This window comes from Petromyzon marinus, chromosome 18 (genome assembly GCF_048934315.1).
Source record: "Petromyzon marinus isolate PM22_M1 ecotype Great Lakes invasive population chromosome 18, UKy_Petmar_22M1.pri1.0, whole genome shotgun sequence".
Classification (NCBI taxonomy): domain Eukaryota; kingdom Metazoa; phylum Chordata; class Hyperoartia; order Petromyzontiformes; family Petromyzontidae; genus Petromyzon; species Petromyzon marinus.
In genome coordinates this window covers 5,489,062-5,506,054 of record NC_133684.1, presented here as the reverse complement: position 1 = coordinate 5,506,054, position 16,993 = coordinate 5,489,062, and the positions used below count along the sequence as shown (strand labels likewise).

The 16,993-nt window shown below is 49.8% G+C and overlaps 1 protein-coding gene across 3 annotated transcripts in view; it reads left to right on the top strand.

Annotated features, from left to right (window-relative positions):
- The first annotated feature begins 8,486 nt into the window (after nucleotides 1–8,486).
- Nucleotides 8,487–16,993, top strand: part of ARHGEF17 (Rho guanine nucleotide exchange factor 17) — a 116,873-nt gene continuing 108,366 nt past the window's right edge. Inside the window, exons 1-3 of one of the 3 annotated variants that reach the window (XM_032956613.2) lie at nucleotides 8,487–9,416; nucleotides 11,273–11,347; nucleotides 11,604–16,125. In XM_032956613.2, the coding sequence (XP_032812504.2) occupies nucleotides 11,887–16,125 (4,239 nt within the window). In that variant the 5' untranslated portion in view covers nucleotides 8,487–9,416; nucleotides 11,273–11,347; nucleotides 11,604–11,886. Of the gene's footprint in view, nucleotides 9,417–10,970; nucleotides 11,348–11,603; nucleotides 16,126–16,993 lie in introns of all 3 variants that reach the window. The other 2 variants (XM_032956612.2, XM_032956611.2) reach the window with 2 other exon arrangements.

The following is a 16,993-nucleotide window of genomic DNA, read 5'->3' as shown; positions in this document are numbered from 1 at the left end:
GGTTCCTCATCCAGTCCAATGATGTGGGGTTGACCCAGTGTGGATTTCAGCGATACCGCCAGGATGTGCATGGATGGAGCATTCATCGGCGACGTGCTTGTTGGTTTGCCACAGTCGCAGTCGGGCGATTCTTTGATCTTCCATTTATTGAACGTGTACGCGCATCTGCCGTGTCGTGTTCGAGCGCGGTTCAGCGTGGTCCACAGTCGTCGCAGAAGAGAGAATCCCGGTACTTCCACCGTCGGATCGTGAACGATGATTTTGTTTGCCATGTCCATAGCCGCCCATGATTCAGACCACCGTCATTCACGAGTGCGTGTTTCTGTGTGTATGTCCTTGTGGGGACCAATAACAGTAACGAATTGCTATACTGGTCCGAGGCGTCCCCTAGGTTGACTCAGCCTTAAATGTGAACCTGGTGTGATGTGTAGACATAAGCGCTGGGGAGACAAAGGCAGCCGGGCATGGTTCTAGCCACACCAGCTTCTCGTGTTGTTCCGACCTTCACAGGTGCTCGCTAACAGCACCTGTCCCAACAGTCTGTTGAGGATTATATGGGGGGGGGGGGGGTCTTTGTGTTTGCGAAATTGTGTGAGAAGCAGTGGCACCGTAGTTCGTGAACTCTCCACTCCAATTAAGACATTCTGGGTTCAATTCCACGCCGTGGATAATAACACGAGCAACAAATCTAAAAAGTTTAATATAATGCCCTTTATCCTCGCAGAGTTCTCGATCCCTGTTTTGTCAGAGGGCCCTGCATTGGGATGTTTGACCAATTTCCATAATATACTCTTTGGTACGTCGGAGGAAATCCCAGTACCTGCAGAAAACCCACCAGTGAGGGGGTGACACGGCTCCGCACAGATTGATTCACCCCATTGCTCTATTGCCATCTTCTGGGCATCACTCGGGCCAAGCTCACCACACGAATATTCCCAGGAAGTCTCCCACCCAAGTACTAAGCAGGCTTAACTCTGCTTAACTTTCAAGAACTTAGCTTCAGAGAAAATGCAGGGTGAGTTGGTCGCCAGGTACCTGTCCTGGTCCAAGCCCAAATTAACTGTACCCTAAATCTGTATCTTTTGCTGCCACTCCATTATTAGTATCGGCCACGGTAAGATGTACCTCGTGTCTCATACAACGCAGGACAAGTGGATTTTCAATGTAACCCCCAGATAACTGTAATCTAATTTTAACGTCGCACTAACTGATGTAAGACCAAGATTTAACATTGCACCCATTCATCGATTAACGTTGACTCAAACTCAGGATGCATGCATTGAATTGGGAGTATACAGGTCATTGTTTTTCAAATTCGCGTAGATTGTGTGATGTATTAAACATGATCCCTGCAGGCACGGGACACCACTTCCGTCACGATTAAAAATATATATAATCCCTACCCTGAATCACAATCTGGGGGTGGTACCCGGAGGTAGGGGTGGATGAGAGTCTAGAGCAAGAGTTGCCAAACTCTTGAGTCATTTATCCATGTTTGCCAATTAATTCACAAAGCAGGTGTATACACAGGTAATTTAAGAGAGAGAGAGCGCGCGAGCGGGCGGGGGGGGCACTTAATTACACGAGAGAACTGCAACGGAAAAAGCACTCCAGTAAATTTACTGGCTTGGCCAGAGCCGCTGTGATGGATTTGCAAACTTCAGCTGAATCGCAGCCAAGTCCTTAGATCAAATCTGCACGCCAGGCGGAGGGCACGATGTGCCAGTATCCCCAAGCTATGTGTTGGCATTTGGTTGGTGCTCATTATATTATTGGTCTTGAGCTGATGTGAAAATCCCACATTCCTATGGCAGACTCCAGTTCATAATATTAGCTTCAATTTGTGTCGCGCATGGTACCACAGACAAGCAGGAAGGCAGCCGCGTGATGAGCCGGTATCAACAATGGCTCAAGCTCTGCGGTCCTCGATATATTATATATAATACATAAACCTAAACCTATCAACACCAGCAAACGGCACGACACAAATCCCATCGAGCAGACGAGCAAGCAGCTCTTGCCCACAGTGCGACCGATGCTTCCGCTCAAGGACTGGGCTTTCATCCCACCAGCGCGCCAGGAAAATGCCACTTAACTAGCTTGTACTCCGCAGTCATCAGCGTTCGCGATGGACAGCCGAAGAGAGAGATATACGGGGGGGGGGGGGGGAGCAGGGCCGGATTAAGATTTTGTAGGCCCCCTGGGCTACAGGTACAGTAAGCCCCCCCCACCAGTAATATCTTCCAAAGGAAAACAAAGTTAAAGGAAAATAAAATGTATCCTTACAAGGCTAACAACAAATAAAATTCGGCATTCACAAATTAAATAACTTTTCACTTCATCTCTGGAGGCCCTCGAGTTAGCGGAGGCCCCTGGGCTGCAGCCCCTAAAGCCCCGTGCCTGAATCCGGCCCTGGGGGAGATAACTGTGGAGGAAGTGACTCTATCCCACACGGACAGAACAGGCGGAGTCCACATCTTTGTTTGCTATCCCACCTTCTCCTGGGCGAGCCACCACCGCCCGGCTACAATGGAAAACACTTTTCTGTATTTTCCTCCAAGGTTAACGGTCGCCTCCTTGTCACTCTTCTATCGCTCCTTGCTCGTGGCTACTGTTTCCATGGACTTCCATTCCACTGGTTCTGATTCTTTCATCGCACTGCACTCGACTCTGGAATGCCCTCCTTCGCCCGCCTCTCCTCTCATGATTCTTAGAACATTGCTTCAATTCGACAGACGTATCAACTCTTATCCATTACAGCAGTGGTTCTTGCTCGCTGGCCACTGGCGGCCCCTGGTGGCCTTTAGTGCGGCCCCCAACAATACACAAATGTGAAAACAACCCCTATCATCATCGTGTTGCTGTCAAGCCCCCAATGATTTCAAACGTGTGGTGGCCCTCACACTGATGATGTCGTAACGGCGAAAGTGGCCCCCTCTGAAAATTAGTAAAGAACACTATATTACACTTTCGATAGTGCTGTTTGTTACTGGCCGCTTGGACCCTGTGCTCAGCAACTATGATTTTAAAAAAGTATATTTATTTAATACAGCGATGTGACGGGCCGAGTAGACCTTGACTTGGAGTTGAACTTGTTTCCTCGAGGTCACGAGCCACCTTGTCTAAGCCATCCCAGGCATATAATTTACGCCCTCTTTAATACGGGTAGGCACGCGTTAATTGCAGTTGCCGATTGCATTGCAATAGCTATTAGTATTTCAGTGCAACAGGTTTCAACATATCACAGTGAGGCGTGTGACCGTGGGAGTGGAGTGTGTGCAATTGTGTGGGGAACGGTCGTGTAGTGGTTAGCATGCTGTTCTACGAACCAGGTGACCCCAGTTCAATTCCCGATCACGGTGAACACCGGTGACGATGATCTGAACCGGTTCTGCACCTTGCCTAGCCTAAAATGAATACCTGGTGAGCATCAGCATTGGGCGAAGGTGGCTGGGTATGGTTCTGACCACACCACCCACGTGTGTGTCACGCAGGCTTTAATATGTGCTCGCGCACAGCACTTGCTTCAACTAGCGGTATAAAAAATAAACTGGCTGGTTTTATTTGTTTTTCGTGTGTAAATTGGCAATTTCCTTTGCACATTCATGACACTGCCGCTGGGTGGCGCTGCGGGCATCTGCTACCGCTCCAGGTTTGTAAACGGCTGCATAAGTTTATAATCCCAGGCAGCAGACATTCATGTAAGGTCAATTCGTGAAACTTAAGAAAAGTGTGCAAATATGAATGTGGTGGAGCTATTAAAAAAACATACACTTGTATAGAAAGCCATGGGTCATGTTATGACAATTATTCATTATTTTGGGTGAGATAGCGTAGGTACTGGATGGTATATTTTTAAAACTGTAGCTCTCCACCACTGGACAAATTGTCAAATGGGATAAATATGACAATCGATTTGGTTTTTCACCAACTGGAATATTATAACTCAAGCAATTCTATACATGTAACTACACTCAATATTAGCCAATCTCGATCCACTGTTAGATGCTGGAAATCCTGCTGAAGGTGATGTGTCCGAAGCAATCACCATAGGTCCTATATACTTTATTCATTTATTAAAGATTACAATGCATACTTTTTTTCTCCAGCCACTCCAACTTCCATTATGCTATAGATAGTATCAATCAGCGCATACCAGGTGTTATAGGTACGGGGCTGTGATGGGGCGCCGCGATAGCGAGATGTTAACTACCTCGCCTCGTGTACAGCAGGTCGTGGGTTCAATCGTGGGTTCAATCGTGGGTTCAATCGTGGGTTCAATCGTGGGTTCAATCGTGGGTTCGATCCCGACCGTGATGCCTGTATATTTGGAGTTTTCATATCCTCTCTCCCCGTGGTCGTGTGGATTTTTCGACAGTACATTAATAACCGACATGCATTTTGAGTGTTTGGCTGCTATAAATGTTCACACGATAAGCCACTTTGTTGAGCTATCATTTGTGGCCAGGTCGCTTCTGAAAACGTTCTATATAGCTCAATGGGCCATACCTGGTCAAATAAATATAAAAGGTTTAGTTTAGGTGACAGAGGAGGTAGTAATATCAGCAATGGGTTCAGTCTACATGTAGACTGATTGAACTGGGTCTCTGTGAATTGAATATATCTGTGTGGAACTTTGTATGCATGTCCTCGCACATAGCAAACACTTATTAATAGTATTGGCCAAACATCCCAATGCAGTATCCTTGAGAATCAATGAGGCCTTCCTGTATGAATAAAGAACATTGCCTTTTTTATTCCTTCATTGTGTTTAGGAAATAGAAAAGTGATAGCATGAACAAACCAGACAACATCTTTGTATCTGGGCCAACCAAGAAATTCCACTCCTGATAGGACAATTTAATTGACCCTAGACCAGCAAAGACATGGACTTATGCATCTCCAAAATTGGTCAAAACTCTAGATCACAGCTACTCACTCCTCCAAGTGCCACCTTCCCTTACCTACCAATCAAACGTAATTAGAGAAAAGTATGCCTCGTTATGAAAGCTACACGTGGTCGGAAAATGAAAGCCCTGTCCTTGGCTTTTGAAAGGGCACTTTATACATCCACTGGCACTGGCTGCTTTGGCAACGGAGCTAATTGAACGATTGATATTTTCCCATACACTTCACATTAGCGTTCGAGGCCACTCTTTTGCCGTGAGGATTGTATTTTCTAAAAAAGAAACCTCTTCCAGATGTGTTGCGTGCCTCGGCAGGCCTCACCGTGTACACTTATTCTACGAGTCCCAGAGCCCGCAAGTCTGACACGAACCCTAGAAGGATATAACCCATCACCAGCCTCAAAAAATGTGCCCATGTTGGGGAAAAGGGAGCCTGTAAATTGACCCCCCCCCCACCACTGCTGACTTAAATAAAGATTCAGCAGGCGAGGGCCACAGGGTGAGTTCTCCACCACTAGGTGGAGACGTCAGCGTAGAAGTGCAGCTACGTTCAATGTTTGCGTGGCTGTATTTTGAGCGATATTATGTCGGCCTGTCAAATGAATTTAGCGGCAATAGCAGACGTCCAGAATAAACAGCTCGTTGGAGACACGAACATCGCACAACCTGGCTCTGACATTCCTCATCGAAGACAGCGGTGTAACCATCAACCGCATTAGAACACCAACAACAGGCCAACGCGCACATATCCCTCACAAAAGGAAAGTTAAAGACACGCCACATTTGAACGACTGTGGACATGCAACCCAAACTTTGGGCCAAAGAGTAAACCACGAGTCCGCGATCCTTCAACGGAGGAGGAGCGGCAAAACTACACGAAGTGTTTCCTGAAGCCAGTGCCAGATTAAGCAGTGCGGGGCCTGTGGCATGATGTTATAAATGGGCCCTGAATAAAAAAACATGAATATTAAAACACAATTTTTTTTACAATTATAATAAAGTAATTGTATTTTTTCATTTTCTATACAGCTAGATAATACGACAAATCGCTAACCTTAAACACCCAGTCGTTCATAAAAGTTGAAGGCAGTATAGTACTATAGTAATAGAGCAAGTGCAGAATCACTGAACCGGAATTGATAGCTTGAAATAATTTAGCGCGGGGCCCTTGAAAGTGCGGGGCCCGTAGCTACATTTGTAGCTACTCTTGCTACTGGGATAATCCGCCACTGCCTGAAGCCCTCTCGTCGTGGCTGGCAGACCTCCACATTGCAATTTAGCGCCTGAACATATGATCACACGCAAGCAAAAGATCTAATCAATTCAGCCAATCAAACATTGTAATTTATTGTGACCAGACCACCCTATATTACCCGATCTTGGTCGAGCTGAGAAGCTACGGAGGGTCAAGCCAGGTTCGTACATGGATGGAAGACCACCAGGGATTTCCAGGTGTTGTAGACGTGGGGCTGATGTGACCAGGAGACTGAAGTGCTGTACAGCAATGAATTCATGAATCTATCTGTGCTGAGCATTGAGTGGTTATCGCTTTGTATGCACGTTTATTCAATGTTATTATTATTATTTGAACGAGTTCAATACCGAATCTAATTTGAACGGTATAATTATTCCAAACTGCAGTAGACAGAGCCCTGTAGCGAAGGATAGTCCGTACCTCCGATTATCACAGTTGACTACGTACGGTGCGAAAGAAGCTCAACATACCTCCATATCGCGACCAATGCTTTCGGATCGAAGGTGGCTCGAAATGGAAGACTTTGGTAACAAAACTACACAGGATAGCACATTCGCGTGTAAAGTCAAAACACATGCGGTATGCCGGTTTATGATAATTATGATGTTAATGTAGATCAGACACCTCATTAATAATGCTCTTTAGACCAAGATACATATTTGAGATTCGCGTCTGATTCCCAGAAGGGGTCTCGATTGACAAGGCCATTTAGAATGCGCATACAGAATAACAATGCGGTTTTGGAGGGAGCGTTGGCGCAGTGCTTTAGAGAATCCGCCAACCTGAGTTTGATTCCAGGCCACGGCTAACAGCAGTGAGGGAGCGATATCTGAACCGGCCCCGCATCCCGACTGACCAGCTAGATGACGAGGTATGGTTACCATCTACCGTGACGGACATGAGGAGTGGGGGGAGGCCTTCACTCAGTCACGGATTCACAAAGGGCTGTAAGTCATTGTTATTACAACAATAATATTGCACACCAGAGCGATGTATAATTCCAGACATGTTAACGAAGACACATTTTCTTTCGTGTCAGCAAGTGAAACGATTGTAGAAAGTGTTGTAAAAAATCACGAAGTTTAAAATACGAGTAACCTTATATACGTGCGACATTTCACCGGGCGCACTAAATCATGGCAATTAAAGTAGCGAGTTTAAACCTATTCTGGAATATATTTAAACTTACTCGTGTGTGTGCATGTGGTCGACTCAGCTAGGTCGACTCAGTATAAAATGGGTACTGTACCTGGTTTTAATGCTTAAACATCGCCACCCTTCATAGATGCTCGCAGACAGCACTTGCCCCAACAGTCTGTAAAGGCTACACGGGAGGTCTTTGTCTGTGCATGTGTGTACGCTTGTGGACAAAGTGTTACATGCACGAGGGACATGTGCCAGAGATTATAACACATCACAGTAAGCATCATACATTTCATTTAACGTCTGCCTTAAGAGTCACAGAATCACGCTCCATGGAAGGTGACGATCGAGAGGTCCTCCTATAATTGTTTGGAAGTGTTTATCGCGAAACCTTTAACGCAATGCAGAACTTTATCCTTTGGAGCTCGACTGTGGAAATGTTACAAGAATAGGGTTTCACCCTTTCTGGCAATAAAACAGTTGTGTTAAGATGTTTAAACACCAAACAGAAACCTTTTGCCATGCATCATGTCTGCATTAACCACATATGCTCGCGGTGAACATGCAAACAAAAAAAACATGCTCCAGTGGTATATGCATTGTCTTTGAAACTTACTGCCAGAAAGGGTAAAATATATTCTTATATTATTTTGATACTGGCCCATGATTTGGAAATGTTATTGGTTTTTCATATATTTCTCGGATTGTTATTAGACAGTCCATCGCTGGGCAAGGGCCTCTCTACGCAGTGAGGCCAGAAAAGTCTTGTTTCGTACTTTGATACTGGCAAATAGGTCCGATTTTTGAAAGGTGCTCACCCCGAGATATAAGTGCTCTGATAGTACATTGTCATTATGAGACCTCCTTTGCCAGTAACAAGATATAGGAATAGATTTAACCCTTTTAACTGGCACAAAAACTGACACCTTTATTCAAGGCATCATGTTTGCAAAAAACCACAACACAAGCAGTCAAAATGCAAACAAAAAAGACAACTCTTTGAGTTGTACGCCTTTTGGCGTCTTCTGGTCCAACACCAATGGAGACTAGGCTCTAAGAAAAGCTGTTTCGGATGTGGACCAATCAATTTCTAAGGACAGTGCATATTATTATCAGAGTTGTCTTTTTTGTTTGCATTTTGACTACCGGTCGTCTTTTGGCGTTCTCTGGCATGACACCTATGGTGAGACTTCGACCTAAAGAAGGCTGGCTCTGGTGAGGGCCAATCAGTTTCAAAGGCAAGGCGACATCATTATCAGAGCATGTCTGTTCGCATGTTTCACCACAAGTACGTGCGGTTAATGCGAACTTGATTCCTTGCAAAAAGGTTTCCATTTGGTGTTTGAACATCTTTACACAACTCCTGTACTATTGCCAGAAAGGGTACACACCTATTCTTATACATATTTTTTTGTTCATAATGTTTCATTCGCTTGCGAAAGTTGGCCTTTGGAGAAAGGGGCCTCCCCAACGATCGTTACGTAACTTTTAAGAACGCGTGTAACCTCCACTCGAATCAAATATCGGCGAATCGGCTGTAGCGGCCTCTAGCGGCTGGGGGTGGTCACGCGAACTCAATCGCACCGAGTCGATTCCCGAGTAGGGCGACGTACAGAACAAAATCGATGGATCGATGCAAATGCTTTAACTTTTTTTTTCCTGCTGACAATAACTTTTTTGTTGAAGAATCGCGAAGAGGCAACACCCCCCCTCCCCCCTTCCAAATGCGCAGTAAAGACACATCGGACTCGCGAGAGGATCACTTGCGCGTCTCGTTTCGGGGCTCCGAGGAGGTTGGAGGAGGAGGTTGGAGGAGGTGGTGGTGGTGGTGTTTGCTGCAGTGACTTTAAAGTGAACTTCCTGGCATCAATCACACAATCAACGTCGCGCCCCCCACCCCCGGAGTGGGCGGACGCACGGCCACACGGAGTCTCTGGGGCGAGCGAGAGGCAAGCTCCTCGCACACATCCACACACATCACCACCACCACCACACACTGTTCTCACACGCTGTTGTTACAGCAAGGTCTCACACTCAACACGACACACACGGAGAGTTTGCACACAGACGCAGACGGAGAGTTACGCAGACGGGGAGTTACACACACACACGTGAGTTACACACACACACGGAGTGTTACACATACACACGGAGTGTTACACATACACACGGAGTGTTACACACGTGAGTTACACACACACACACGGAGTGTTACACACACACGTGATTTACACACACACAGTGTTACACACACACGTGAGTTACACACACACACGGAGTGTCACACACACACACGGAGTGTTACACACACACGGAGTGTTACACACACACACGGAGTGTTACACACACACACGGAGTGTTACACACACGCACGTGAGTGAGTGAGTTACACACACACAGAGTTACACACACACGTGAGTGAGTTACACGCACGTGAGTGAGTTACACACACAGTGTTACACACACACACACGTGAGTTACACACACAGACGGAGTGTTACACACACAGAGTGTTACACACACACACAGTGTTACACACACACACGTGAGTTACACACACACGGAGTGTTACACACACACGGAGTGTTACACACACGCATGTGAGTGAGTTACACACACACAGTTACACACACGTGAGTGAGTTACACACACAGTGTTACACACACGTGAGTTACACACACACACGTGAGTTACACACACAGTGTTACACACACGCACGTGAGTGAGTGAGTTACACACACAGACAAAAGGGGTCTAACCGGACCATTCATCATTAACTTCGGCTGTAAGGGGCAAGTGTGTGGTGTGTGTTAGTTGAACACCATCATCAACAAACCACTCGTACAAACACGACACACGTACAAAGGCAAAGCGATCCTCCTGTGGGTAGGCTACAAACACAACGTGCACACATAACACACACAACACACACGTAACACACACACGTAACACACTAACACACACAACACACGCTTAACAGTAACACACATAACACACACAACACACGCGTAACACACAACACACATAACGCACTAACACACACGCACTAACACACATAACACACACAACACACACGTAACACACTAACACACACGCGTAACACACACAACACACGCGTAACAGTAACACACATAACACACACAACACACGCGTAACACACTAACACACAACACACTAACACACATAACACACAAACACAATACACGCGTAACAGTAACACACATAACACACTAACACACACACAACACACGCGTAACACACTAACACACATAACACACTAACACACACACAACACACGCGTAACACACTAACACACCAACACACATAACACACTAACACACATAACACACTAACACACACACAACACACGCGTAACAAACTAACACACATAACCCACTAACACACACACAACACACGCGTAACACACACAACACACATAACGCACTAACACACACACACACTAACACACATAACACACTAACACACGTAACGCACTAACACACACACAACACGCGTGCTGCTCGGCACGAAACTACAACTTCCACCCAGCACACAAAGCTTGAGTTTAGACTTTTGAGAGTTTGGTGGTGCATGTTGTTATTGTTACTTTTCATTCTCTTAGCTCTGGATTGTTTGTCTTCCCCCCCTCCCCCCCACAATTATAGATATATACGACGTAACAATTTTTTTTCATTTTTTGTCTCCATCATCGTCTTCATCATCGTCTTCATCATCATCGTCACCTTGTAGATTCATTGAGTGTCATCTTGTGGAATCATCGAGTGTCGTCTTGTGGAATCATTGGGTGTCATCTTGTGGAATCATCGAGTGTCATCTTGTGGAATCATCGAGTGTCATGGAATCATTGGGTGTCGTCTTGTAGAATCATTGAGTTAGAAAGCCCCTTGGGGGGTGGCGCGGGACGTTCGCGTCTCATCCGCGACTCTGTGATGCGTCCGTTCCAAAGAGTCGAAGAGCTCCGCGCCGCTCCTGCTGCAAGAGACGCCACATAGCCAGCAGCAGCAGCAGCAGCCAGATCCCGGTAAGTATCACCGATGGGTTCACATTGTTGTTGATGACTGTAACAATTCATCAATTGTTGTTGTTTGTCGCTCAAGGTGTCGGCTTGTTTTTAAAGCGCGAGAGTTGCGAACCGGTGCGGTCGTGATCACGGTTGTCGTTCCGGAACGTCGTTGATCGGTCTCGGTTGCCCGTCGTGTGCGTGTTGTTGTTGTTGATTGGTTTTTATTGTGAGTTTAGTTTTTCTTTTAAAGTTGTTTTCAAAACTCTCGCTGCAGTGCGCCGCCGCCGACGGGGGAAAACGTCGGGAGGGATTTCTCGTCGTTCTCAAGGCGAAAATGAACTTTTGCCAACCGTCAGGCTTGCTCGTAACACACGTGCTGGTGAATCTTCACCTTTCATAGTTGGGGGATCTCCGTCCTTTCAACCAACGCGCAAGCACTGCCGCTGCTGCCCGGTGGGGTGGGTGGGCGGAGTGAGGGGTGGGGGGGTACCTTCGCCTCTCCTCTGCTGCTCTCGCTGTCCAAAAGTCTGAAGGCACCAAACTCAGCTCCGCCAGCCATGGCAGACAAGAGCAGCAGGCGGGCCGGAGACAAGGCCAGCAGCAGCAGCGGCACTGTTCAGTACCGCTCCGTCTACAACAAGTACATCGGGGGCCGTGCTGGCGGGCAGCAGCAGCAGCAACAGCAACCTCCCCGCGGAGGGATGCGTGCCCCCGAGGGAGAAGAGGCCACCAGGACCAGGGTCGTGGCCCCCTCACGCCGAGAGAAAACAAAGGCGGCCGTGGACAGCACCGCTCCGCCGCCGGTGAGGAAGATGCACAATGTGGCCCCAGCCATCCTGCAGCTGTCGCGGCACTTCCAGGGCTCTCCGCAGGAGGACAGGTCTGCAGTTGGAGGAGGAGGAGGTGCGCTTGGGAAGGCCGGGTCTTCAAAACCTCTGGACAGGACGTCAAGGCGGGGAACCGTCTCGCCTCCTGCCTCGCACATACCGGTGATCAACTCTGGGACGAAACGTGTTGCTGCGAGAGAGAGGAAATTAGTGGAGGCTGCGGAGCCCAAGTTGTCTTCGTCAACGTCATCGCTGCCTCCGGCTTCTCCGGTATCAACAGTGATGAGCTCGGAGCTCAGTTCAGACCATGTCCAGAGCTCCTCAACATCCTCGCCAGCACCTCCGCCGCTCTCACCTGAGGTGCACCTGGAGGAGGAGAGAGATGTCCCGGGGGACGTTTCGGCTTTGGACGCACAGAGCCACCAGCCTCTCGGCCACGTCCAGGGGACCACAGGTGAGAGTGTCACGGGCAGCCAGGAAATGAGCTGGCCTAGTGTGGCTGAGATTAAGGCCAGATTCCTAGGTGAAGGAAACCGGAGGAAACCCCACCGCTCCACGTCTGACATGTATGACTTGAATGCATTTGGATCGTCCGATGGCAAAATTTATCAAGCTTTGGCGTCCACAAACGCCAAGCCGGATGGCACCAGGTGGCTGCCCTCGTTTTTGGAGAGGCAGACAAATTACGTGCGCCCGCAAGGTTCTGGTAAAAACTCGACTCTTACTCCAGTGCAATCCGAAGACTCTGACGGTGGAAGAAGCTTGAGGAATCTGGGTCGAAGTGTTTCCCTGAGTCCCATCCCTGAGCCAAAGGTCACCAGGAGTCGTCTCGAGCGGATTTGCTCCCTTCAGCTTGGGAGCGGCGGCAAGAGGGTTCACCGGGGCGTGGCGGTGGCAGGTGTGCAAGCAAGTCCGCAAACGAGCTACAGCCCAAACGGAAGGGCTTTGCAGGATGGGGCAGAGAGCTTGAAGTCCTGGTGCAGCTCCTCCACCTTGCGCTCTGTATCCTCCATTACGGAAAGTTCTGGAGCCGAGGAAGACTTGGATAGAGGTCGGAGAGAGTGGGCCACAGCGAAAAGGGATGGCTCAGACTCGAAAGAGAAATCCACTGACAGAGACCGGGATAATGCCCGAATACCAATGCTCTGCAGAAACAGCCAAAAACGTAGGCCTATTCGTAAAAAGAAGAGTTCTTTTGGGGAAGGGGGGAAGAACGATTCGGACTCTGATAGCGACCTATCTGCCAGTGCATCGCTGCGCAGACGGAGGACGGCTATGCCGGGCGGGTTTCACGGACAAAGCCCGGGAAACGGAAGTCCGAAAAGCACCTTCAATAATAATCAAAAAATCCACCCCATCAACCTGGCTTGTGTCTCGGGATTCGCGACGTTGCCTAAGAGTAAGGAGCCGAGAGGGCTGCATGGACACAGGGAGGAGTGGGGCGGTGCCCGGAGAGATTCGTCCCTTGAGCCCGACAGCCCCGGTGTGTCTCCAGTCGTCTCCAAAGTGACCAAGGTGAACCTGCAGTCATTCTTGAACGCGGCCAACAGCTCCAAGAGCAGCAGCCGCTACTCGAGCACGGAGACGCTGACAGAGGAGGACACCAAGAGGACCTACTGGGTTTTTGGGAGCGTGGGACGAATGATGAAGAACTCGGAAGTCGAAGGAATGGGAAAGTTGACAAAGAGCAATGTGAGACTCAGGCCAAAGCTGCCATTTGGAATTATGGGAGATAAACAAGGGACTGAGGAGCCTGGTATGTCGACTGGACAGAAGTCGCTGTACAGGAAATCTCTCTCAAACCCTGATTTCACATCAGAAACCATGGCCTTGCTTAGTTATCTCAAGTCAGATTTTTCCAACCTGAAGGTTAGGAACTCTGGCGAGAGGAGCGGGTCATATGGCAGCTTGCCCGCCGAACAAAGTGAGACTGAGGCAATGGACGGGGAGATGCTTTGCGTTGAGAATTCCACCGCAGCGAGCTTTGGAGGGAGGCTGACCCTCAAGGAGCTTACTGAAACACTTCGTCAAACGAAGATGGGTGCATCCAACAGCAGCATCAGCAGCGAGAGGTCCCTATCCAACGCCAACATTTCTGACAACTTCACAGTGCCAGACTCCCTCGACGACTCGGAGGGCAAGGAGGTCGGGGAAAACAGCGGGCGCAGCTTGTCGGCCAGAGTCATGGAAGCATTGGAGAACCGACCTCGGACGAAGCGCGAGGCTGCCTCAAAAGTGGCAACGTGTGCGTCGCACCAGGAGCTGCCGATTGGCGGCGACGCGCTGCGGAGCTACCCGGGAGTTGGGAGCGAAGTCGCAAGTTGGGTTTATGACAACGATGACGAGGACGCCAACGGCGAGGACGACGAAGATGGAATGATGGAAGCGTTGAGAATGAGCGTGGAAAGCGAGGACGGCTTCAGGAGTATGGGGTCGCTGGAGGGCTTGCGCCGCGTGCGGCCCCAGCTGGAGGACCTGGAGGAAGAGGAGTCGAGCATGACCGACGAGGGGATCGTGACGGAGCCGGAGACGGGGGCGGTCGCTGGCTCCTACAGCCGTGGCGTGGCCAAGTCCAGGCAGCTCAGTGGGGTCGGCGAGGTCGACGGCCAAGAGAAAACGGAGAATTGGCTCCGAAGGGAGGTGGCGCCCACCGTTGTGACGACGGTGAGGAGCGGCGTTGACAGCATCTCCATGGAGGGCGACATCAAGGGTGGAGGTCCGGTGTCGACAGAGCCGCCGCTCACACCCAGCACGTCTCGGCGGCGTCGCAAGTTTTCCGCCCTCGGCAACAACGGCTCCGACTCGAGCAACGGGAGCAACGGGGAATCGAACGGCGAGAGCTACCGCTCACTCAGCGACCCGATGCCCCACAGAAAATGTCCGGCCGCCGAGGAAACGGAAATCTTTCCGGTGGACAGCAACTTCCTTGGCTCGCTGGGGCCGTCGCGAGCTGGGATAATCCCGGGATCGTCGGCCACGATGCTGGCGGAGTGCGGCGCGAGCGCGGCCAGCGACCTCTCCGTGTGCAGCGAGGAGGTGAAGGACTACAGCACGATGATCCACAACATCGTGAACGAGCCCGGCGCCATGGACAAGGTGGTCGACGAGAGGGGCAACGGGAAGGTGGTCAAGAAGAAGTCGCTGAGCGACCCGAGCCGCCGCGGAGACGGGGGGATGGTGGCAGCCACGGGGTCGCGACTGTTGGCGGAGACGATCAGCGAGACCGAGGCCATCGCTGGGATTCCGTCGGCGCGTAGCGAGCCCACGCTTGCCGAGAAGAGAGCGGTAGATCCCGGTGACCCGGACGACTTCGGCAAGCCGCGCTCGCAGTCCGAGAAGACCCTGCCTTTGCCTTCCGGCGACGAAGACTACGGGGTGGGTTCTCTCCACGCCCCAATGCAGGACCTAGGATTTGACCCCAAGCTGCTGTCGCCACGAATCGTGCGGCGAAACTCCAAGAAGCGAAGCATTCGAGTGCTGCAGAATGAGGGCGGGCGGAAGGAGGACGGGGTGATGGTGTCAGACGACCAGTCCCAACAAGACCTCATTGCCACGGCGGAAGACGTGGATCTATCCGTGGAGGATTTAAGATGCGCGGCCACCGAACTGCAGCGCTCCCACTCTGAAGACTCGGCCTTTATTCGCAGGCCTCTGGCGGATGATTATGCGAAAGATGCGGCCTGCACGCCGACCGCCGGATACCCGCCGGATGGCGGCCTGGTGCAGCGTAAGCTGCAGAACCTCGGCGGTGGCGTCAACGCGATGGCACCGACAGCGGTTGTGGCAGCCACATCTGTGGTGGCTGCAGTGCCCGCAGCAGGCTCCCCTGCTGGTGTCTCCCGGGTGCCCTCGGTCAAGTTGGCCACGTCGGAGGTGGTTCCCACGGCAACCGTCTCCACGGCGCAAACCCTGAGCAAGAGTCGGGCCCAGGAGACCCCTCCTGTGGAGCCAATCGTCAAGGCCAAAGTGGTGAGTGCTCGGTTTAATGGTACACAGGGTTGTATCGGGTGTGACGAATGCAATTGCGTGGGTGATTATGATTATTTATGCGGTGACTTCACGAAGCATTTGCACGCGTCTGCTGATGGTGTAACGATACGCCGGGTCTTCGATTCATATCGAATCGTAAGTTCGCGACACGGCTGTTGACTTTTGTATACACTATGTATAATGAGTTCACATGGACCCTTGCTGCTGTTAAATCCGCCTTAGTGATTATTTCATCCCATCGGACCATAAAGTGTGACAATTTATCGATTTTCCCAGGGTCGTAGGTCATGCCACCCCTACTCTTCCGACTGTCTTCCCTCACCCTCTCTTTGCCACACCCCCACCAGCCACGATGCTCACTCCAGACGCTCCTTCCAATTCATGCATACGCCAACAGGAAAAGCATTTGTCATGGTGCGTCACCACCACAGGTCAGGCACTTAAAGATGATGGGGCGCCACGATGGCGAGATGTTAACTACCTCGCCAGGTATACAGATGGTCGTGGGTTCGATTCCGACCCTGAGGCACGTTTATTTGGAGTTTGCATGTCTCTCCCCGTGGTCACGTGGATTTTTCGACGGTACATTTATAACCGACATGCATTTTGAGTGGTTGCTATAAATGTTCACACGGATAAGCCAGTTTGTTGAGCTATCACTTGTGGCCAGGTCGCTTCTGAAAACGTTCTATATAGCTCAATGGGCCATGCCTGGTCAAATAAAAATAAAAGGTTTAGTTTTGGTGACAGAGGTAGCAATATCAGCAATGGGTTCAGTCTACATGTAGACTGATTGAACTGGGTCTCTCTGTGAATTGAATATGTGTGGAACTTTGTATGCATGTTC